Genomic DNA, 23,283 nt, shown 5'->3' with positions numbered 1-23,283 from the left:
AGCCTCCCGGCCGTTCCTTCCGCCGATCCCACGGCAGCTCCCGCTCCTCCCTCTCCCCGCGGCCTAAAATGGGAAAGAGCCGCGCACAAAATGGCGCCGGCGACGCCGCGGCCGCCGCGCCTGCGCGCCGCGCGCGCCGGCCCCGCCCCCACCGCCACCGTTCCACCCCCCGGCCCGTCCTTCCCCCTCCCTCCCGCCCGTCCCGCCCCGAGCCAATCACATCGCGTCGTTGCCCTTCCGGTCCCCGCCGCTCGCCAATCCCGTGCGGCCGGGGCCGCGCCGCGACCCAATGGGGGTGCTGTCCGCGGCGGCCCAATGCGCGCGGGGCGTCGGAGCGGCGGCCAATGGGAGCGGCCCCGCTCCCGCCGCTTGTTTATTGGGGCTCGCGCTGCGGCGCGGGGCGGGTCCGCGCGCGGAGCGGGGGGGGCGGGGGGCGGGAGAGAAGAGCGGGGGGGGCGGAGCGGGGGCCGCGCTCAGCCGGGGCCGCCGCCGCCGTCTGCGGAGGGGCCCGGGCGGCGCGGGGGCTGCGGAACGAGGAGTTCGCAGGTAGGAAGGGACGCGCGAGGAGGAGGAGGGAGAGAAGGAGGAAGAGGCGGCGGTGGCCGTGGAGTTGCTGCTGCCGCGCCGCCGTCCCGGGGGAGGGGACGCGAAGCGGCTCCGGGAGCTGCGCTTTAAAACACCCCCCCCCCCTTTCCCTCCGCTCCCCCTCCCCCGCCCTGTGGGAGCGCACGGGCGCGCGCGCCGCCCCCCTCACGGAGCGGGACCCTCGGGACCGGGACCCCCCAACTCTGTCCCGGTATCCCCGGGATCGGCCCCCGCGCTCCCTGGGCCGGGGGGCTGCGGCGCTGCCCCGGGGCGGCGGCGGGAGGCACAAGTCCGGGAGGTGAAGGAGGAGGAGGAGGAGGGGGCCCGGCGGGGCCGCGGAAAGTTGAGGCGGCTGGGGGGGCGGCGGCCCCTGAGCCCCGCGGAGCAAATGGCGACGTGACACACACCGAGCGCGGGGCCGCCCGGCGGGAAGCGGCGGCCGCGCTCCCTCGGCGCGGCCGGGACGGGCGGCGGCTCCTTCCCTCCGTCCCTCCCTCCGCCTTCCCCGGGCTCCCCCGCCGCCCCTCGCGGGGAGCCCCGCGCTCAGCCCTCAGCCTCCCCCGCTCTTGTTTTGCAGTGTTGCCCGTGCGAGGAGAAGTCCTGGAGCTGGAATCGCTCACATAACCCTTAAAGATGAAGGTAGGCGGCTCCGGCGGGAGCGGGGATCGCCGCCCTGTTCGCCCGCCGCTCTGGAGATTTCATTTTTAATCGCTCTCCGCCCGGGCACGGCAGCAGTGGGAGAGCGCGGGGTTCGGTGCGTGCTGTGAGTGCTGTTCCTGCTCCCCGGCGAGGTGCAGGTGATTTAAAGCTCTCACCGCCGTGCAGGAGCGCTCGGAACATCCTCATCGCCTCTGAGTTGTTGTTGTCCTTCGGGCTCCCGTCTTTAAACGCTTCCTGTATCAGCAGCTGCTATGGCAAGTTTGCAAAACCACAGCTTTTGTCCCGCCTTTGCTGTTGCCGGTTTGCTCAGTACAAAGGCTCAACAATTGCAGTATAATTTACAAAACTTTTCCTTTTCCCTTCAGAGTTGAATGAAATAATTAAGTTATTAAAAAAAACCCCATACATATCCCGTTTTATTTTAGATTCTGCACCCATTTCCTGTATTTCCAGTGTTGTTATTTTGTCCTTGTTTATCAGCTGCAATAAGCACGGTAAATGAAATGCTGAGTATTAAAGTCCAGGTTAAGGAAAACGTGATGAATATTTTTCTTTGAAAATGCACTGGCAATTAAATGTTAATAAAGGCATTCCAGGAAAGAAAAAGAATTGTTAATAACTGTTTAAAAGATTGCAACAGATTTCTCTAGAGGTCTCCTTTTAGTCACCAGGAAAGAAATCCTATAAATAGAATGTTTCAGACTTAATTGTAAATTGGGATGACACCAATCTCAAATGTTTTAAATAATCTGTGTCTTTGGATAGCTTATTGCTGAAAAAATACAGCTGTCTATTGCCTTTTTGCAGTTGCAATGTTTTCCTTTTGCACAGAACCTACTTGAATTTATAGTTGCTCCTTCACTTTGTTGCCCTTTTTATAAGCAGCTCTCCTAAGTATCAATTAATACCCTCAGAAACATTTCTGGGAGAGTCTTGACAATGATTTGACAGGAGGTGTGTGTCAACATCAGTGACAAACCAAAACTTCCTGTAACTTGTTTGTTAGGTTTTTTTTTTTTTTCCCTTTTGAAGAACTCTGCAATGGCAATCTCAAGGACAGACAATTTATTAATTAAAAATACAACCGATCTAAAAGGTGTAAAATGAAATACATCATGATGCAGTTGTAACAATAAGTAAGAGCTAAAGTTTGATTTTGTGTTTTTGTTCCCCTCCAGGCAGCAGATGAGCCTGCCTACCTGACAGTGGGGACTGATGTCAGTGCCAAGTACCGTGGTGCCTTCTGCGAGGCAAAGATTAAGACGGTGAAAAGGCTTGTGAAAGTCAAGGTGAGAGTGCTGAGGCTGCTGCTGGTTTTGGTAAAGCATTGTGCTGAAAGGGCTGTCACAGGAGATCCTACTCCTGAAGATTAGAAAACGTTCATCACTTCACTGTATGAATTTTAAACAGCACTTAAATGTGGTTTATTTCATATTTTGTTGTTTAGTTTAGGATGAGATTTTTTTTTTTTGCTTCATTCTGGGGGGAAATGTTGTTTTTTTTATTTTATTTTTTAGTGGGGTGCTGGAACAAAAATGAGCTTTCTTGCTTCTTTTTTCCTGACTGCATTTGTCTTCTGTTTTCAAATGCATCAGTTTCCCAGCAATAAGTTTTCATGTCACAAATACAGGATTATGGCTTTACATGAATAATAAGGAATAAGATCATCCTCTTCAGAAGCAAAAGTTCCATTTCATACTGACTGACACTCTCACTTTTACGGTTTGGAACTGAAAAGGCAATGCAAAAACAAGTCAACAGCAAGAGAGATGGCAATAATTTGTTTCTTAGGCCAGGTTTTAGGCATGCCTAGGGTAATATTTAAGTTTTGAGCATCTTGATGCAGCTTCTAAAGCAGCATGCCCTGGCTGTAGCTGAATTTCTCTGCATGGATAGTATTGGAACATAATTTTCATTCACCTTTACAGGACTTCTGGAAAAACAACCAAAAGAGAAAGTTGTCATTTTGGTGTTGTAATACTGTTGTAAATGCCACTATGTGAGAATAAGAATAAAACATTGTTAAATGCAAGTTAAAATTGAAAGTAAATACAGAAGTTGTTCTTCTTTGTTTTGTCAAAGTCTTCCCACTTCCTACTTCAGTGCCTGCTGTCCAAGATATGTAAATAAGTATCAGTGACCCAAAATCCCCAAGAAATTGAGGTGAAAGCTGCTTTTTGTAACTATATATCCAAGTTTTTGTGTGCTTTAAGACTTAGATAAAGTAGAACAAGCCATCAGCCTCTTCAGTTACATGTATAGATCATACCACTTTATCAGAGTGCTTCTCATCAATAGAAAAAATGTAATTCAGATACTGGAGTCTTTTGCTTGTTCTTAATAAGTACTTAGGGGAACTTGTGGTGTTCTTTGAAATGTGTCTTAAAGAGAAGCTCTGTAGGAAGCAGTGTGCAGGTCTGACAAGCTTGATTTTGTCTGCATCTTTGGTCTGGTAGAGTATTTAGCCTGTTAATAGGTAGGAGTTTCTTTTTCTCATTAGAATCAGATGCTTTATTACTCCACGATAAGATTTGGAATTACATGAGGCTGCTGTGACTTGGTGGAAATTCCTGTCACTGGCTCTCAATTATATTATAACAATAGAAGTTTTAACAAGCTAAGCCTGATACTGTAATTAAGAGTGTGTAGGCACACCCTGGCACTCTTGCCAAAAGTGCAAAAAGTCCAAAATGTCTGGTAGCCTTTTCCTGAGCAGGAGGACAACCTGTATTCATCCCTCTGCAATTTTGATTTTAAATTTTGCATCAGCATAAAGTGCATTTTTAACCTGAATGTGTGTTAATACTACTGCTGTTTTGGCATGCCACTGGTGTTGTGTTTATAAATACAGCTACAGTGTAGTCTGTGCTTGGAGAATAATTGAGGGAGCCAGAAAACTGCACATCATTATCAAAGCAAGCTTCTGGAACTTTTGGTTCCTGAAAACAAATAAAAATTTTGGATTTTTTAAAAATTAAACTGCTTAGGCTGGTGTTCACTGTTTCCTTGCTGTTCCCTTCTAGAATATAGGATTTGAAAGGGAGAAGTACAGTTTACTTACACTTTAACTGATCCTTATTTTCATCACATGGGTGGTGTTCCACATCTTCCCCATAAAAACTTGCTCAAGGTGGCAGAAATGCTGTTATCAAAGCCAGTGTGGTGATTTTTTGATACATTTTTAATAAAAAGAGGTTTTTATTTTTGTTGTAGTTCTGTATTGAAGGTGTTGGCAGTGAAGTGCTGCAGTTGAATCACAGAAAAAAAAAAAAAACCCACTGCTTAATCTTCTCATCTGGAAGCCTAGTTCCAGGTTTACCCTGGATTGTGTCAAAAACTAAACTCACTGAAAAATGTATTTTCTTTGCTTTGGAATGATTGGTGTTTGATTTGCCCTGCTCTTTAATTATGATGTTTCAGGTTAAAAATTAAATGTGGTACTTGGGGTTTCCTGTCAGTAAAATTGGCCATGCCAAGTGTTTTCTGTTGAGTAACATTTGAGTCTAATTGATAATCTTAATGTGGATGATAAGGTCTTTATATATATATATATATATATGCACATTTTCTTGTGGTTTTTGTGTGCTATTAAGAAATCAGATGTGTATTAAAAAGTTCATTAATATCTTTCAGGTGGTCTTGAAGGGGGATAACTCAACTCAGTTAGTGCAAGATGACCAAGTGAAAGGACCTCTAAGAGTATGTATATTGCATGCCTTCTTTTGGTAATCACATACATTTCTAAAACTTAAATGTTGATGTTGTTTAGGTGGGTACCTGTTGTTCAGAATTGAATCAGCAGAAGGAGGCTCATCGCCTTAAATCAGATGGGTTCTGAAGAATTAGTCTTAATTTTTGTAGCTGTTTATGCTTCTATGTGTTGTGTACTTCATACACAGATTTGCCTGCACAGGGATTTTTGTATGTTCTCGTAAAATGCAAAACTTCTTAGAAATAATGAAACGTTGAAACTTCTCAGAAGTAATTAAGAACTTGAGTGCCAAGCCACATTCGAGCCCATCAGACAAGAGTAAATATAATTACTCAGTGTTTTAGAATAGTTAATGTATTTTATATAAAAAGGTGTTTGTTTGTATTTTCATTCTGTGTAACAGTTGTGTGCTAAAATGCAGAGTTGTGTTATAAACACTGAATGCAAATAGAGTTCTCCAGAGAAGGTCATCTTGCTTGTATTTGTCTTTTCTGTGTTGCTCCTGCAGAAACACCAAGACTGCTACTGATCTAGCTGACAGTAGGACTCTGTTTAAAGTATAAAAAATACTAGTAATTGAATGATTATCACTAATGAATTAATGACTTTGGATATTTGTTTTCTATTGATCTTTTATTTCTTGAGATGATGAAGTCATGCTGAATTTAGATGTTCTGAGTTTCTCAGTGCTTTAGTGTCTACTTGTAGTTCAGCCTTCCTGCTGAAGGACCTTTGTTCTTAGCTGTAACTAAACAGGGTCTTAAAATAACTAAACTTTCAAAGCAGCATTTAGCTAAATGGAGTCTTATAAAGTAAACCTGGCTTGCTGGGAGGATCAATGTGTTTTTATCAATTTTCTGAGTGTGGGCTTCCAGGTAACCTTGAGCTGCTCCTTGTTGCAGGTTGGAGCAATGGTTGAAACCAAAATGCCCGATGGATCTTTTCAGGAAGCAGTTATCAGCAAGCTGACAGATGCCAGTTGGTACACTGTAGGTGAGTGGCCATGTTTCATTTATGGGCTGTTATCTTTGAACGATGTATTTCCAGTTACAGGTCACAATGTCAGTAATTACATCTTGTTTTGCACAATCTAAGATAGTTTTTGGAGGGGACAATTTTTTAAAGTCGTCCACATCTTGATTCCTTTTCCATTTCAAGTAGGATAATAATTAATTGTTGTTCAGAGAGGCTTTTGCACAGGTAATTGCAGGGCTGAATAGTCAAGTTTTATTTGACACAATGTACCTGTAATGATAGCGGTTGCACTCAGTGAAATTCAGAATAATTTTTGCAGATTTTAAGACATAAACCTTGTAAAATCATTCTTCCAACTGAAAATCTGTGGCTGAAGTATATGAGCCTCCTTGCACTGTGTGCAAGCCTTGTGTACAAGGAAAACATGGACAGAAGACAGAATCTATTTCTTTTTAAGAGAAGAATTAGCATACCACACAATAAAAGGAAAAGAGGAGACATTAATTTATAATGTGAATAGCTGTTTCCTTTAATAAAATTTTCAAGTAGTGATCTAAAGTAAAATACAAAACTACTTTTCTCCTCATGCTGGAGGCTCATTTGGTGTTAAGTTATTGAAATACAAAGTTCAGAATGCAGGGTCAGTGAAATGTCAGTGTTGAACAAGAATTCATTGTAAGAAAAGTTTCCTTATTGTCAATAATTCTGATCTCCAGGTTTTTCTGAAACAGCTTTAAGAACAGAATGACAAAACTCAGGAACATTCAAGTAATAGTACATAAGCAAATACAAAAGGACAGTATTTGAATCAGAGGGCTTTGCAAGCACCCATCCTTTTTTGTACAGCTTTCTTACAGCAGTGGAAACTTCTGTTCCCTAATAGTTGCCTAGAAGGAACGTGCTCCTGTTAATTGTCCTGTACATGCTACTACTCTTGGGTATTGCTTTGGAGATTAGGATTTGTAAATTTAAACTGTGTTTCTCATTAGCTGCCTTGGGTACCAAATCTATTCAGCTTTACTTCATATTCTTCCATCTTCTCTTGAGGAGGCCTCTGTCCCATGAACTCTTAATCATTTTGGTTCATTAACCCCTTTTTAAGAGTTAAATAAGCTATTTTCAGTAATTCAGCATTTCCTTTGCGGTAGGTGAGGTTATGTTGTCTTTGGTGGGATCAGGATAAAGCTCTGCAGACAATTTGGAAGGATTTATTGCTTTATGATTGTTATTGTTAGTGAGTGCTTTAACTCTAAGCTGGTTGACAAAGCCCACTGTTCTTTGCTTTTTTCTTCAGGATTATAACATTGCTGTAAAATTGTAGTGGATGTCAGGTCAGGGAGGAAAGACAGGATTATTTTGGAGTGCAGAAGATGTAAAATCTACTTAGTACTGTGATGTGACATACTTGAGGTAGAGCACTGGACCTTTAACTTCTCTTCATAGATTTTCAGAGCTTCACCATTCTGTTACAGAAGTGATAAGAAACACAGTCTTGCACAATTTCATGTTTTATGAGTTAGCACTTTAATTGTAGAACTCGCAACTGATTTCAGTTTTCAAGTAGCACTTTCAACTAATTCTGTTTGAATTTGGGCCAGAAGATATTTGTTTTCTTACATTTGACATGTGGACTTTAAATCCCTTGTTTGGGGGATGAGTTTTGTCTTTTTTTTTTTTTTCTTTTTTACTTTCTTTTTTTCCCCACTTTTATTTTGAGCAGTGCATTTCTGCCAAAAAATCTTTACTTGATGAGCAGGAAATTTGAACAGTGAATAAATGCTCTGCCCTGTATTAATGGATTGTTGTTTATGTTTAACAACTTTCTGAACTCTCCCCAATTATGTAAGAGAGAAATCATGCATGCCATGATTTTTACTTCACACATTTATTTAAGTACTGTTCCTCAGAAACTTGAACCAATGGATTAATTAACTACTGTAATTTTCTTTCCCCAAATAATATTTTTTGACAGGCAGAATGGAGAAAATATGTTTTTCAGATGCAAATGTGTTATGATTGCTAGGAATTTGTAATGGTTTGGAGCTCAGGGGGAAGTTAAGTAATTTTATGGTAAATGAACATGCAGAGCTGTTACCTGGTGCTTTAACTATGAAAATATAATTGTAATTGTTAGATTTAGCTCTTGGGAACATTTTTGTTGGTTCTGTGTGGCGGGTTGCTTGTTGGAGTTGAAAGAGTTGAAAGTTTCCTCTGGTAACATTGACCAGAGGAAGCAGATCATCAAGTTTGCATCGTGGTTCTTCTGCAGTTAAAACTGGGAAAGTGTTTTAGGTTGAGTACAGGAATATTGACATGTGAAAAATAAGTTTTATCTTCGGCCTGCTGCTTCCATTGTGTCTTTGCAGAAAGTTTTGGATAGATATGAGGTGTATATTTATGTTGCTTGTAAAGCAAACAGTTGAATTGGTTGCTTTTTAGTAGCTGGTGGGTGTGCTGCTCCACAGCCTCCCTGACTGATGCAGTCACAGCTGAAGAGCTGAGTGGGAAGTGGATTAACCAGGTTTACAGGATGCCTTCCTGAACATTTTGGAATGGAAAGCACAGGGAAAAGCTTGTATTTCAGTAGTTTGTGCATTTCCCTTTCTATTTATTCTCTGTTATCTAACATCTCTTCTCAGTGATCTAAAAGCAAACTGATCTCTGGCTATTAAAACAGTATACAGGCAAACATTTTCAGAGTATTAAGTACAGATGTGTAAAAAATGCCAAAGCAAACTGCCTGCATGTCTAGCGAGAAGTGATGATGTTCCCTTTTGCATATCAGTTTCTCTGTTTCATGTAGGGATGTAAAGGAGAAAAGTCACCTAAAATAATTTTGCTTTGGTCAATAAATTGAACCAGTGGAAGTGCTGAGTTTGCTGTAATAGGCTACTTTGCCACCACTATAATGCAAGAGCCACAGTGATGATCAGTTAGTGTATTTCAATAGTATCTCCTGTATGTTAATGGTGTTCGTGTACCCAGAATAAACAAAGCTTTATTTTTATTGTAGCTTCAACAGAATCACTTTTTTACCTCTTTTTATATGACAATGATGTTGATCTAGCCGTGCAGTTCTATTGAACATTCTGGCTGTGATTTGGAAATATTTCTGAAGTTACCTTTGAAATTCAGCTTTTCAGTATAAGCAGGTAAAGAGGCAAAAGCTGTTTGGAGTGGAAGTTTAAAAGTGTCTGGGAAATGTCACTGCACAAGGCACTCCCGAAGCCCAAAGTGATGTGACACTAAGAGGGGTTTTCTTGGTGATTTTACTAAGTGATTCAATGATTTGATGATGTTTTTCTTTAGAATGCAGTTATCTAAACTGAACTTCTTTAATTTACATATTACAAAGTACTGCATTGATGCTTTTGAAGTGCTGAATATATTGTTAGGTGATAATTGCATAGAGCTAAAGTGGTCTGTCAGATCTGTTTTAGCTGAACAAGGTTTGAATTACAGTTTACTGAGTGTACCATCCACCTGATTCTCTGTTAACTTGTAAAATGCTTCAGGTAAATACTGAAATAATGTCTGCAATGCCTGACAAACAAAGAAACCACAACCCAGACCACACCTTACAAGGTGCATAGTTGTATTTTCCTTCTCTCACACTCTGCCTGGAGTCTTACAAGCATTACCAGAATTTCAGAAAACATAAATCTTTATGTAGATGTTCTTTGAGGAAACACTTTTGTATCAGTTCTGCACAGAACTAGAAGTGTGTAATATATATATAAAAAAGTGAGAAACAGGATTTCATTTGAGCAAGCATCCAGGAGTTGCTGTTAGAATGGCCTGGTTTGCCCCATTTCATTTCTCCTTTGAAAAAACTCAAGGCAGTGATCTGTGTGTGCTTGGTCTCTTTTTATTTGTAATATAATTTCTGCAAGTTGAAACAAAACCAAATCAAATATATTGAACCTTGTATTTTGCTAGGTAGACTAATGGAAAAGTGTTTCTAAAGAAAGAAATAAAAAACATGTATTAACTTTCAGTAATATTTCCTGTGAAATGAATAGGAAATAGGAGAAGGAAACAGTGAGAGGTCTTTGCAGTTTCTAGCAGATCTTGCTGTGAGTTATTAGGATTTTATGTACTGCTTAAAGTGAAAGGGAATGTGATTCCTTACTTTTTGAGACTTATGCCTTTCAGACACTTCTGAAGCACCTCAGTCAGCCCCACAGCTCTGTTGGTGGCTTCTTCCTCTCACATGTAATCATGGTGGTAGTTTCCAGGAAATAGAGAGTTGAGTTAGAGACCTGGGTTGTTCTGGGTATGAAGTGTTGTCTGAGCCACCAACTGCATCACTTCACATTTCTGTGGTGGTGAGGTCACAGAAATTAAAGATACTGAGGATTTGATTTAGTAATCTTGTATGTTCCACGGATTTTGAAAATTCCAGTTCATAATGTTGAGGATATTTATCAGTAAATGAACCACCATTGATATTCTGGGACTTTAGGAGCAGGGTTGCTAACAGGAGCTATTTATAATCACATTTTCCTATTTTTAAAATAAGTTTTCTTCTGATGCTTTGTGGAGATATTTATGCTAAGAGGAAGAATAGGCTTGGTCCTGGGTCCACTACAGCTGTAAGCTGTTACTGCAGGATGCTGGGAGCTCTCAGTGCCCCTCAGGCAGCTGAGTCCATCCATGCCAGAGCTGTTGGTTTGTCCCTCCAAAGCTTGACCAGCACCCGGCCTGTGCTGTGTGCCAGGTGCTGGCCATGCTGGTTTGACCAGTTCCCAGCATCCTGTTGAGCTCCACGTGGCAGAAGCATCATCTCTGGGCTGTGCATGTGTCATCCAGGAATCCAAAACCACAGGTGTTTGCCTCCACTTGGCTGGTGTTCTCCACCACCATCACCCACCATAAATTTGTTCTTTTTAAAATTTGCTCGTGTGGATTTTGAGGAAACCCCGTATTTGTCCAGAGCCCTTGCATGGGATGTGCTGGGTAAGTACACCTGTGGCACATAAAAATGCTGCAGTAGCTCTGTTAGTTGCTCTCTGGAGAATCTAGAAAAAAAAGAATAGCACTGTGTGTTCTGTTTACACCTGTTTAGGGAACAGGTGCAAGGAGGAGCAAGATTTTGTAGTGAAAAATAGTATTTTAACAGTAGAACCTTGTAACAAATCAACTGGATCAAATTCTTGCTTATAAAACCACCTTTGTTATTATGTGAACTGAGTGTTAAAAATATTTTTAAATTTTGTATAAACAATACTCCAGGGAAAGCAAGGAGGTAGATTTTTTTCTCTTATCTCTTTATGTGTAACAATAGTGAGATTTACATTTCAAAAAAATCAGTTTCAGGCAGCAAGTTTTTGTCTGTGAGGTGATAGTTTGCTATGAGTAGCCTCAAATGCCACTCAAACATTCCTGTTTTCTGGGATATTTCAAATATATTTTTGTAAAAGGAACTTGGGCTCACTTAAAACTAATTAAAAAATAGTAAATTTGAGTTGTGTGGTGTCTCAGTAGCACAATACAGTGCAGTACTTGCTCTTAGGTCCTTTTACAGTGATGAATCAGTAGTACAGCCCTTGTCTACAAGGCCATTTAACAAAAACTGCACAGCTCTTGGTACTTTGTATGTTGTTTCCACAGCTGAGTCCCAAATATCTGCAAAACCTGCACGTATTAGTTGAGATATTCCTAGACAGCATCTCTTGTAGCTCATAAATTGCTGCTTTGCCAGGCAGCCAGTGAGAATAATTCAGTGTGCACAGTGATACTGGAACAGCTTTAATTTGTGGTATGTACTTCTATTTCATTGTCTCGGTGGCTTAAAAGTTTCTCAATGGGTTGGGAAATGAGACACAATTGTTTCCTTGCAGTGCAGAATCTAATCTCTCTTGGTTTGGGCAGTAGCATAGCACAACTTGTTGGATTTAAAGTTTGCAAGATGCAGCCTTGACAGCTTGAGGGTTGTTTTCCCTGTGCACTTGTGTGCCACAGAACTGCCTTGTCCTGGTAACACTGGTGGCTCTGTGGAAGTCATCTTGTAATTGCTGTGAGGATGTTCTCTCCAGAGTTCTGCTCTCTTCTCCTTTTTCTGTCTTGTTTTTTTTTTTTTTTTCCTTAAATCTCTTTATAGTATAGCTATATATGTATTTCTAAACAAGATGTAGTCAAACTGATCTGTATATTTTGTGACAAACTTCTTCACAGTTCCTAAAAATGATTTTGATTAGTTGGCTGGTTAATATTATATATTTAAATACATGAAAACTAAACTTGAGACAGCCTTATTGTAAAGGCAGGGTTAGTGGATTTTTGCTGATGGTGTATACAAGTCTGCTATAGACAGGAAATGGAAGATTCCAGCTCATCAATAGTGAGTTTAAAGTTGTGTTTTTGAGGTAGTGAACTTCTAGTAAATTTTTTTTTTTAGTTCTTGCAAAGTGTTGTATTGATCACCACTGGGAAGTATGTTTTTATTTTTCTGTTCTAAATTAGTGTGTAGATTTTAACAAACAGAAAAAAAAAACCAATTCTGTTTCTTTCCTATTATCATAGACAAGGTCGAGATGCAGCAAAATTCTGAAAATTTCCATTTTATTGTCACTGTTTCAATATGCTCTGTATGGAACATATTGGACTCAGTTCTTGGGACTAGACCAAGCATTATGGCAGAGACTGTTCCTCCAGGTTGTGCTGCTTACTCATCTCTTCTCCCCTTCTGTCAGTGTTCCTCATTAAGGAACTTGTTTGGAAGAAAGGGCTCTGCCCGGCAGAAATGTCGCTTTCCTTCCCTTCCTTGCCCTGATGTTCTGTTGACTGTTCTGCAGCAGTGAGCAGTTCCCTGGCTAGTTTGTATCCTTCCCTTCCCTGAAATCAGCTGCTGCACCTTGCTTCCCCAGCCAGCTCCTGCCCACTGCGAGATGAGGCAATGGGGAGACCTCAAGGGCTTCTGCTTTTTCACAGGACAGTAATTTCCCCTTTAGAGATGAGAATTGTGACACTGTAAACACATCCTTTGTGTGTGTGTGTGTGTGTGTGTGTGTGGATGGGGAGATGGCTCCTTGTCTTCTGTTTCCTGCCCTCTCCCTGCCCAGTGAATCTTCCTTATTAAACACAACATTTAGGATTTTTGCTTTTGAAGAATTTGGAGTTGGAGCAATAACCTGTTGAAGGAATGAAGCAATTGATTCAAGTTATTCAACATTAATTTAAAAGTTTTTAGTTTGGGTGTTAGTTTGTAGGCATTTTAGCTAAACAACCTTGTTTCTGGATGAGATTAAAAAGAGGAATGAATTTGCAGCTTAGAGTGTATTAAGTTCTTCTGACACAACTTTTATCAGAGCTTCAAAATATCTCATAGCCAAAAACTGTGCCATCTGCCTTACTGCTTATATTTACAGAATCCTTAATATTTGACACTGTGCCTTGGAAAGACATTCCCTTAAATCCTCTAGGACTAGCATTAAAGAGTCACTCAGAGGGTGACATGAATATGAACAGTACTTTAGTGGAGCAGATTTTTCTGAAGAGTGGGATGGAAACCACAAGGCCTGTTTAGTTGAAGACATACTTGTATTTTTAAAGGTGCTGAGTTTATCAGTGTGAGTTTCTGATTGCCCTTTCAATAAAGCACAGTCAAGTGTTTTCCCTAGAGGAGAAGCAAGTTTGAAGTAGCTACAATTACGAAATAGTTCAAGCATCATGATTAATTGCAGAGACTCCTTACCTGGTTCCACCTTAGTAACTCAAATAATTGATATTTTTATATGACAAATAGTGCTATCCTTTCTCTATTGAGACTTACTAAAATGATCACTTATATAGATAAGGAAATCTTTCTGTTTATGCTGTTCTTTTACACTTTGTTGTTCTGCAAGGATGTTTTGCTCTAAGTTCTGCAGCTATGCTGGCAGTTGGAGGTACTTTGTACATGTCCACAATGTAAATTGTTGCTCTTGATAGTCATAATTTCCTTATGTGTCTTAGTTTAAGTATATTTTACTTAACCTTCAGTATTTATAACATTCAATCTTTTAAGTATGAAAAAGTGCTATATGTCATCTGCTTTATGAATAGTTTATTTACTTTATCCTTCTACTGGGCTAGCTTTAAATAAAGAGATAGAGTTTCCAATTTTGGAGATAATAAATAAAAAGAAGCAGTTTAGTTCTATTGTCAAGTATTAAGTTCTGTTTGTTTTTTTTTCAATACAGTTACCTGTTGCAAATCATCAGCCATTTGTCCCCTAAAATAATTACTCTTGAAATTTTAGTAGTTTGAGACACTTGGAGGGGGAAAAGTTAATTGTTTTGTGTGTACAAGTGTTCTAAGCCATTAAGATAATTCTCTAGTGGAGCATATGGAGCATACCACAGCAGTATTTACTCTGAAGATGGAAGAACCTTAAAGCTTATCTTATCCAGTTTAATTAATTTTATAAGCATGCCAAAATTACCATACTGCTATGCACAGCACTTGAAACTTTCTTTAACTAGTGCACAAAGCCTGTTTCAAGTAGTTTAAATATAGAGAAGTGTTCTGGTCTGTACTTTGACCCTATACAAATAAACTTGTACCTTGCTGGGATTCCAGCCTGCAGCCACCTGGGCTCTGTCTTTGCAGTTAGGAGAAATTGGTAACTTTGATATCCTTCTCTCCAAAGAAATTTTCATGAAGAGGTTTTATCTAAACTGAAGAGTAGATCTTTCTCAGGCAAAGCTTGCAGTAGCCTCATAGTGTTCTAACCTTCTTCTGCTGTATATTGATGGAAATTGATGGAACTTCCTATTCTTGGGGTATAACACAACGGGACGTGTACTAAATAGTCATTATGAAATGTCAGGCCTGGAGTTGCAGGTTTCCAGTATCTTGATCTGTTTGTAAGATGGCATTGATAGTGTAGCAGAAACTTGTTTTATTTTCCATTGATCTTTTTTGTGGAATTGCTCATAGCAAGAGGAGTAGTAAAAGGTACCATATTTATTAAATGGTTATAATTAAGGGAGAAATGTATAGGGTAGGAAAAAACCCCACAAAACCAAACAAACCCCGGAGATTGCTAGATAATAGTAACTGGTGTGCAGCCAGGCCTGTGGTTTGAAAGGTGCAGTTGTATTGATAAGAAGAATGTCTAAATTACACTCAGACTTGCATCCAAAGCCTTCCTTTGTCCTGGCTTGAATGTCTGTGTGAAAAATCTATTCCAAGACTGAGTCCTGAATACTGACTTTCCTTTTGCTTGTGGACTAAAGAGTCAGTAAATTAGGCTTGAAAGTGATGTTTTAGGGAATGTTCTCGATTGTGAGAGAAGCAGTAGACTTGGGATTGAGATCTGACCAGCTTGTGCTGATGTGTTTTCTTGGCTTCACCCTAGTTTTTGATGACGGTGATGAAAGGACCTTGAGACGAACTTCATTATGCTTGAAGGGAGAAAGGCACTTTGCAGAAAGTGAGGTAAGACAATAGTGGACATGGAATTAAAAATAAATAGTTAATTCATTTGTTTTTGTAGCAAGATATTGCAAACCATTGTTGTTTCCCCCTTTTCCATGCAGACACTTGATCAACTGCCACTAACTAATCCAGAGCACTTTGGAACTCCAGTTATTGGGAAGAAATCAAATAGAGGGAGAAGATCTTCTCTTCCTGTGTGAGTTCTGAGAGTGTTCTGCTTTTCCTTTGTGTTCTTTGCTAAAACTGAAGCACTCCCATTGAATGAATGCTGTGTCACCTGAATTTTGTGCACAGCTGGTGGGCATGGCCATATGCTGGCAATACTGTGAAGTTGAAGGGTTTTTTTTCCTGTAGTATCCTTAAGAACATTTATGCTTCTTTCATCTAATAGGAAATGTAGGATTTTTTTACCTTCTTGATACTGAGCACAGTAAAAAAAAAAGGTGCTTTTTAATTTTTGGGGTAGAGAGCATTTGTCTTTGTTTTATGTCTATGCACAGTCAAAACCTGAGTCATGTCTCCAATTCTAACATGATACTGTTGTAAAATACTGCTACTTGGAAAGAATTTCTACAAAATTCCTCTTACTCAGTAAGTGCACTTAATATTTAAGTGTATTTCAAGCAATTTCAGCTCTTATAATTGTAACTGTTTTTGAAGCTTTGCAAAATAGGAAGAAAAATCTTATTGTAAGCTCTTTTTGGTTTTCAAGTAATAACTTCAGACAAATTTTAAAATATTACACATTTTGATGATTCAGTACTGAAGATGAAAAGGAAGAAGAAAGTAGTGAAGAAGAGGATGAAGATAAGAGGCGCCTCAATGATGAATTGCTTGGCAAGGTTGTGAGTGTGACTTGTAATTCAGAGAAGGCAGACTGGTACCCAGCTTTGGTGAGTTCCTTTTGCAGCAAAGCTGTGAATGCAGTCAGGCTAAGCTCTACTCCCATGTTGGCTAAAAATACAAGTGTTTTGCAGTATCTCTGAAAAGTAGGAAAGCAGAGATGAACATTTATGTGTAAGTTGGTTTCATGGTGTTAAAGTGTTTTAGAACTGCATGCAAAATGATCAGTGTGTAATTACACTTTTCTTCTAGAAATAAAATATGTTAGGATTTGCACTCCCAGGCAATTTAGAGGATCTAGATTTATGAATTTTGATTGTACTGGGATTTGATTTTTTTTTTTAATGTAATTGTCTTTTTCCCTAGACTTTCAGTTTTATGAAATACTGATTTCTTTGATGCTTGCATTTCTACCAGTGGTCAGTTACTTCAGGAGCAGATATTGGTGCTTATTTTGACTGTCAATAAATGATACAGCTGTTCATTGCCACTGCTGATAATAAATATACATTAAATAAATCCCAGTTCAAGTAGACCTGTATTGTATAGGCAGACACTTTGCATCTTACTGATACACACAAGAAGTTTACATGTGCATACTAAAAGTTGCTTTCTGTAGAAAACGTTTTGCTATTTTCAGACATTGTGTAATGTAGGGTGAACAGTTGACACTGCCTTACCCACCTGCATGTACCTCAGTTTAAAATGTGGTATTATACATGTTCTGGTTACAGCTCCCTTTAGTAATGACAAATTTTTATTTAACATGGTTCTTAACTGGTGGGTTAAGTACTTGGAAGTCATATATTTGTTTTTAACATTTTCTGCTTGTATATGATCTAGAGCAAAACATAAACTTGTTCTGTTTGTGTTAATACAAATACTGCAAATATATTTTTATCATTTGCTTTAGACCTAGAGATTATACTGCTGTGGAAGGATGTGGATTTCACAGTGGTTCATATTATCCACACCTCAATAAACAAAACAAACCAAAAAACCAACTTAAGTCTCAGTTTAAATGCCAAAAATCAGAAGCTAGTATAAAATAAGTGGGTTTGTTACTTTTTAAATAGATGCTTCTAAAAAATTTTGTGTGAGCAAGAGCTAAAAAAGCAGAGTGAATGAACAGGGTCCTGTGATGTGGCCTCAGCAGATTAGTTTTCACATGCAGTTTTAGATTTTTGGCTTGTACATAACAAGTCAATAGTTTGGGGTAAATTGCTTCTGGAAATTTGTTGTTGTTGGCCTTAGTAGTATATATTGAAGTAGGTTTGTTTGCCCACTACTGGAAATATAATAGAAGAAACAGAAAACAGCAGTTTTCCTGCAGTCTGTCTTTCTTTCCTTTCAAGATCAGCTATTTGCTTGGTTTTGGTGTGTGATTTCTTTGGTTTTTTGGTGGTTTTTTTTTTTTTTGTTTTTTTTTTTTTTGATAAAGGAATGTTTTATTTGACTTATCAGGTTGTGTCACCAAGCTGCAACGATGACGTCACCGTGAAAAAGGACCAGTGTTTAGTTCGATCCTTTGCAGATTCCAAATTGTAAGTGATAGCTCACTTTGGTTAGATATCTGTGGGAGGAAACTAATCACACATTGCTCCTGAAGATGTTATTTCTTCCAAAAGGAAAGGGTACAGTTTTCTGTCATGCTGTATGGATACATTTGGCATTCACAATCTATTTCCAGCTGACTCCTCCTTCTGTGCGTCCTCACCCTTCTTTCCCTTGTATGTAACAATAAGAATTCATTTAATCAAGAAAGTTTATGCTGCATCTTCATGTAAAAATATCAACAACTTAAAGTGTAAACAACTGGATGTTTTTCCATTTTTTTTACATAATTGCTATCCTTTAAAGTGAGTTTTGGTTTTAATTATTTCCCTTACTGCCTTAAATTACCTTCTGTATGGGTGTCAGTTGTAGTAGTTTGGGTATCTGCCTCATTACCTCCGGTGCCCAGATGTCCCTAGCTGTTTAGATAGTTTATAAGGGTTTAATCTACTTTTTTAATAGAAAATTCAGAGATAATTACTAATGAAAGTGTTTACAGAATCTGAATTACATTCCTTCAAACAGAAAGAAAAATCCTGTTAGTCCATCCTCCACTCCAAAAGGGAGGAGGAGAGAGAGATAGAGATGTATGTCTTACATAATGAGTAATGTATTCCTAAAAGCATGAAGACTGCTTTTGGGTTTTTTTTTTAAAGGCTGCTCCCCTTTATTTCTCTTCATTGTTATTGCATTGCATCTGTGATAACACATTGTAATAAAAAACTTCCTTGCCAAAGGCCACCTGTCACCCTCTTTCTTTCAAAGTGAACAGTTTTTGATAGCCATGATTTTCAGTAGATTATTTCAGTTGATTACTGAAGTGTATTTCAAGTACACTGAAGACTTGGTTCATTTTGGCCTCTTCATGAGGATATGTCATCAGCCTTCTGGATAAGCCTGGCTCTGTACTGAAGGTTGAATGTTACTGGTAAAAGATTTAGATCTGCTGTGTCTGATTCTTTTTTTCCCCTCCCCATAGCCTAATAGCTGTAACTTGAGAAAATAGCAGCCTCTGATTTGTGAAGTTTTACTCCAGATTTTCTGAAATAATGAAAGAAGGAAAAAACTGTGTTAGACTAACTCACTTGTAAGGCTCTCCCTGCATTTTGGTTAGGATTTCTCTTGTAACTCAGTGGCTGAATATCCAGTATGACTTTGGAGCAGAACAAACTCCATATGTTTTGCTATGAGAGCACTTTTGTAATTTAAAAATTAAAATCAACTGTCTATCAATGCAAATCTGTGAATTGGCTTCACTGTTGTTCTTTGCTAGTAAAAAGGCATTTTGAAAAGAGAGGACTTGCTTCTGTGCTCTTAGCTAGATCCTTGTTTTGGAGAGCAGCTGTTGATTCTTGTACATATTTTCAGTTCAGGAATATTTTTTTGCCTGCATGTTTAACCTTTTCAAATTAGTGGAGGTTAAGCAATTAAAGGACATTTACAAAATTTTCTTAATTACTTAAGAATGCTTTAATGCCTGGATGTCAAAGGTTGGGAACTTACCCTGGGTAACTTACTCTGGAATTTGGACCATACATTAACAAGTGCCTTAGACAGTTAGTTGTTAGCAAGGACCTTGCAAGTGAATAATAACTTGAAAATTTTAGAAATTGCTGTTTTTCTAAGTCAAATGCTTGCTTTTCTGTGATGTAATCACAAAACCTTATTCTTTTACAGTTACTCAATAGCAAGAAAAGACATTAAGGAACTAGATCTTCAAAACTTACCAAAATTAGAGTCCTCTCCTAAAAAAGGTAATTTAGAATAAATTCTAGGGTGCTTAAAAGAAGTAATTTCATACAAAGGTTCTTTTAATATTTGCTGATAAATAATAAATCACCTGTTGTTTTCTGATAAGTGCTCTTGGATATTTTGTAAACAATTTTAAATGGGAGAAATTAGAGGAACTTTGAATATAGCTGTGTCTAGTAGAAATCTTCTTTATTTGATTTTTATTTCATTATTATGATCCAGTCCGAATTTGTGGAAAATGAATACAATATTTTCAGTTAAGTCTACTTGAAGTGTCAGTGAGCAATGGAATATATATAGTTACCTCTCCTAATGCTAAAATTTTGTGCTATTGCTCAAAACACTGTTTACTTTAAAGATACTTAGACACCAGGGTGTAAATGTCATAACAACAACAGCTGTGATTAATACTTAATTTAAAAATATAATTACAGAATTGGATGGATGACATGGAATACCACAATCCATGAAAACATGAAATGTGTTAAGGAGAAATGTTTTGATTGGATTTGTTAAAAATTATGATAAAAAATGCCACCCAGCAACAAAGAAATCCCCACTCAACAACAACAGTATCTGGTTTGAGTAAAGGTGTGCAGCAGCTCCTTAGCAAGTCAAGATTGAAAATGCTTCAAATGAAAGGTTGAGGTGGTTTTGATTGATTTGTCTAATATTATGTGATTTCTCTCCTACTTTGTTCTTAATAGCTGTTTCACAGTACATGAACTTTAGAACAGCCAAAAAAAATAGCAGATGCCAAGTTCGAGGTAAATTGAAGAAAGGGACTTGTTTCCTGTGCAGAACATAATTGGGTTGTGACATTCCTTGCTGTAAGGGAATATTTTGGAACCAAAGATACTAAAGGTTTATGGTTTAAAAAAAAAACCAAAAAACCAAGAGAATTGAGATCAATGTCTGGAGGTTTTTCTGTCAGCAGTGTTAAAACTGGTGCCTTTCCTTCTCTGATAACACTGAACAGTTCATTGCAGTATGTTCTTCTTCTGGATGTTTTTCTGGCTCCTTTATTAAAGTCTTTTATTGTGACTAAGGGGCAGATTTTGGGGTTATCTGGGTTTGTTTTGCTTTGTTGTTTTCCACCCTTGGCGCACCTCTAAAAGGAAAAGAATTTGAGGTATTTCCATTTTACAGATGTAACTTGTGCCTGTCCCATCCTTTGCTCACTAACACGTTTTCCCTCTGTTCCAAACATTAATGTCAAATCTCTTCGGGCAGCGCTCTTTTTCCTTTTTTTTTTTTTTTTTTTTTTTTTTTAAATCTAAACTGTGGTATTTTGGAAAGAGCGAAGTAAGCCACGATGTTTGATCTGTGATGGATTCATTGCATTTGAGTTGGTGTTGTGATTTACAACAAGGTGAAAAAGGAATAAAAAATGCTTTTTGACTGTGAATGCTGCAGATGAGGTAAAGCCAGGGCCCTTTCCTCTGTAGGGCTACAGGAGGCAACCACGTTTCTCAGCACCAGGGGTGTTCCTCGGAACTGGAAAATGGACATCAGTGAAATCCTGGAGTCCTCCAGCAGTGATGAGGAGGATGGAGCTGCTGCAGAAACTGATGAAGAGGAACAAAAAAGAGAAGAGAAAACAGAAGAAGTAGCGGTGAGTCTGGACAATTTCAGTCATTTTTCAGGGATAATTTAATTACTTGCTTGCCTGAAAATCCTTCACTTTCCAATGTACTATTCTCAAACTTGGCTTACTTCAGTGTTTTTTCAGTTCTGCTCATTTTCTCTCTGCTACAGTTGTTTCTATTGGGATTTGTGAGCAGTGGTTGGTTGCCTCCAGTTACCCATCTCAGAAACTCAGTTCCAGGCAGAGTGAAACGTTCTGGGTCAAAAGAAAATGCAAAACCAAAAAAACTTCTGTGGACCCTAATAGTAGTAATTCCACCTTAAACACAGTATTTTTGAATTTTTCTTATGTAATTTCCTTCTGTATTTTTTTTTGTATATGTTAGAGCTCTAGATATTAAGAATTTTTAACATTCTATACTAAAAAACACAAACCCTCAAGAGAACACTACATTTGACCTGAAGGCGCAGAGAAAGCTTCCAAAATTAATTAATAACACTAAAATTAGGAGTATATAATTGAAATAAAACATTGTAATATCACAAAAAACCTTAAAGTTTTAAAATATAGTAATATATAGAAATAAAAATTTTAAAACAAAACCAAATCCTTTTTCTTCATTTTATTCTTCAGAAATTTAAATAATATTTTATAATTAAACAAAAAAAGTCCACATTGTGGACTTCAAATAACTAACTATTAAACTAAAAATAAAAATAATGTAATTATAATTTTTAATTAAATAACCTTAAAAACTTTATAAAAATAATTAACCATTTTATAGCATTAATAAAGTACTGTAGAACTCGTGTACGTAGGTTATATAAAAGTAAGTCGTTTTGGAAAACAGTAGTGTGATTTCAGAAAAAAAAGACACAAAAATTTCAAACAAAAGCAGGATGTTGACTGAAACTATGAGCTGATTCACAGGGCAATAAATGCTCCTTAGGAGCAGTGCAGGACAGACCTTGGTGCCTGTTAGGTTGGGAATCATAGAATGATGTGGTGGATGGACTTTCTGTCTAACGTGCTGTGGCTTGTCCAGACTGGGAGAGGAATTCATGGAGAGCAGCCCTGTGGAGAAGGGCTTGGGGGTTCTCATGGATAAAAGGCTGGATATGAGCCAGCTCGTGGCTGGGAAAGCCAAACGTGTTCTGGGCTGCCTCAGCAAGGGGATTCTCCCCTTTGCTCTGCTCTTGAGACCCCACCGGAGCTCTGGGTGCTGCTCCGGGGTCTGAGCACAGCAGAGACCTGCGGAGCCAGGCTGGGGGAGCTGCGGGTGCACACTGCAGGGTGCCTCACTGTGAGAGGCTCGAGAGCCCCTTCCAGGGCAGAGCTGGAGAAGAGGGACTTTGGACTAGGGCATGAGTGATAGGACAGGCTTTAAACCGAAAGAGAGATTTAGGGTAGACATGAGGAAGAAATTCTTGGCTGTGAGGGTGGCGAGGCCCTGGCACAGGTTGCCCAGAGAAGCTGTGGCTGCTCCATCCCTGGAATTGTTCCAGGCCAGGTTGGACAGGGCTTGGAGGAACTTGATCTGGTGGAAGGTGTCTGACGCTATCCATTTTGCTACTTCACTCCCAGGAACTGGATCTCTCAAGCAGGTTTCTTAACTTTGCTCTTCTTGATGGCAAAGCTGGCTTTCAGGAGAATCTGGATGATTTTCTCTCCTTTCTCAAACACCTCTGCTGCTGTCATCCCCCCCACAGAATGATGCCATGCAGGAGTTAGACCTGGATGATCTTTAAGGTCCCTTCCAACCCAGATCATGGAATGTGATTCCACGATTCCCATAATAACAGTTTTGTGTTTAAAGTGGTTCCTTTTCCACGAAGTCAGCCAGTTTCTTCATGTCATCAGATCTCCTTACAGAATTCTCTTCTGTTTTGCTCCCTGCTTGTAACCTGGCTGTTGGATTTGCAAGCATGGGCGGAGGTGGGGGGCGGGGAGAGGAGGCACTGCGGGATTTTTGTTTCCCCAGCGCGCCATTCTCACAATACACCCCGAAAACACGAACCGCAAAGGCCCGGTGCTGCCCGTGTGCCGGCAGGAAGGTCAAAGGCCGCTTCCCTTTCCCCTTCCCTTCCCTTCCCACACGGAATGGCCGATGGCGCTCGGCGGCCTCGGCGTTCCCAGGGCAACCGGGAGCGGGCGCGGCGCAGGCGCGGGGAGCGGCCGCGGGAGCCGGGGC

At 39.6% G+C, this 23,283-nt stretch overlaps 1 protein-coding gene across 4 annotated transcripts in view; it reads left to right on the top strand.

Annotated features, from left to right (window-relative positions):
- The first annotated feature begins 469 nt into the window (after positions 1–469).
- ARID4A (AT-rich interaction domain 4A) overlaps positions 470–23,283 on the top strand; it is a 47,087-nt gene continuing 24,273 nt past the window's right edge. For 2 of the 4 annotated variants that reach the window (XM_021534652.3, XM_021534651.3), the window contains exons 1-11: positions 470–546; positions 1,163–1,224; positions 2,424–2,534; positions 4,879–4,944; positions 5,860–5,950; positions 15,276–15,355; positions 15,457–15,551; positions 16,116–16,248; positions 17,663–17,742; positions 19,430–19,506; positions 20,953–21,119. In XM_021534652.3, coding sequence (XP_021390327.1) covers positions 1,219–1,224; positions 2,424–2,534; positions 4,879–4,944; positions 5,860–5,950; positions 15,276–15,355; positions 15,457–15,551; positions 16,116–16,248; positions 17,663–17,742; positions 19,430–19,506; positions 20,953–21,119 — 906 coding nt within the window. In that variant the 5' untranslated portion in view covers positions 470–546; positions 1,163–1,218. Of the gene's footprint in view, positions 547–1,162; positions 1,225–2,423; positions 2,535–4,878; positions 4,945–5,859; positions 5,951–15,275; positions 15,356–15,456; positions 15,552–16,115; positions 16,249–17,662; positions 17,743–19,429; positions 19,507–20,952; positions 21,120–22,856; positions 23,147–23,283 lie in introns of those variants that run through there. The other 2 variants (XM_085580962.1, XM_085580964.1) reach the window with 2 other exon arrangements.

Source organism: Lonchura striata, chromosome 5 (assembly GCF_050655825.1).
Source record: "Lonchura striata isolate lonStrDom1 chromosome 5, ASM5065582v1, whole genome shotgun sequence".
In the NCBI taxonomy this organism is placed as follows: Eukaryota; Metazoa; Chordata; class Aves; order Passeriformes; family Estrildidae; genus Lonchura; species Lonchura striata.
Note: the sequence above shows the minus strand (reverse complement) of the source record. Positions and strands in the feature narration are given on the sequence as shown.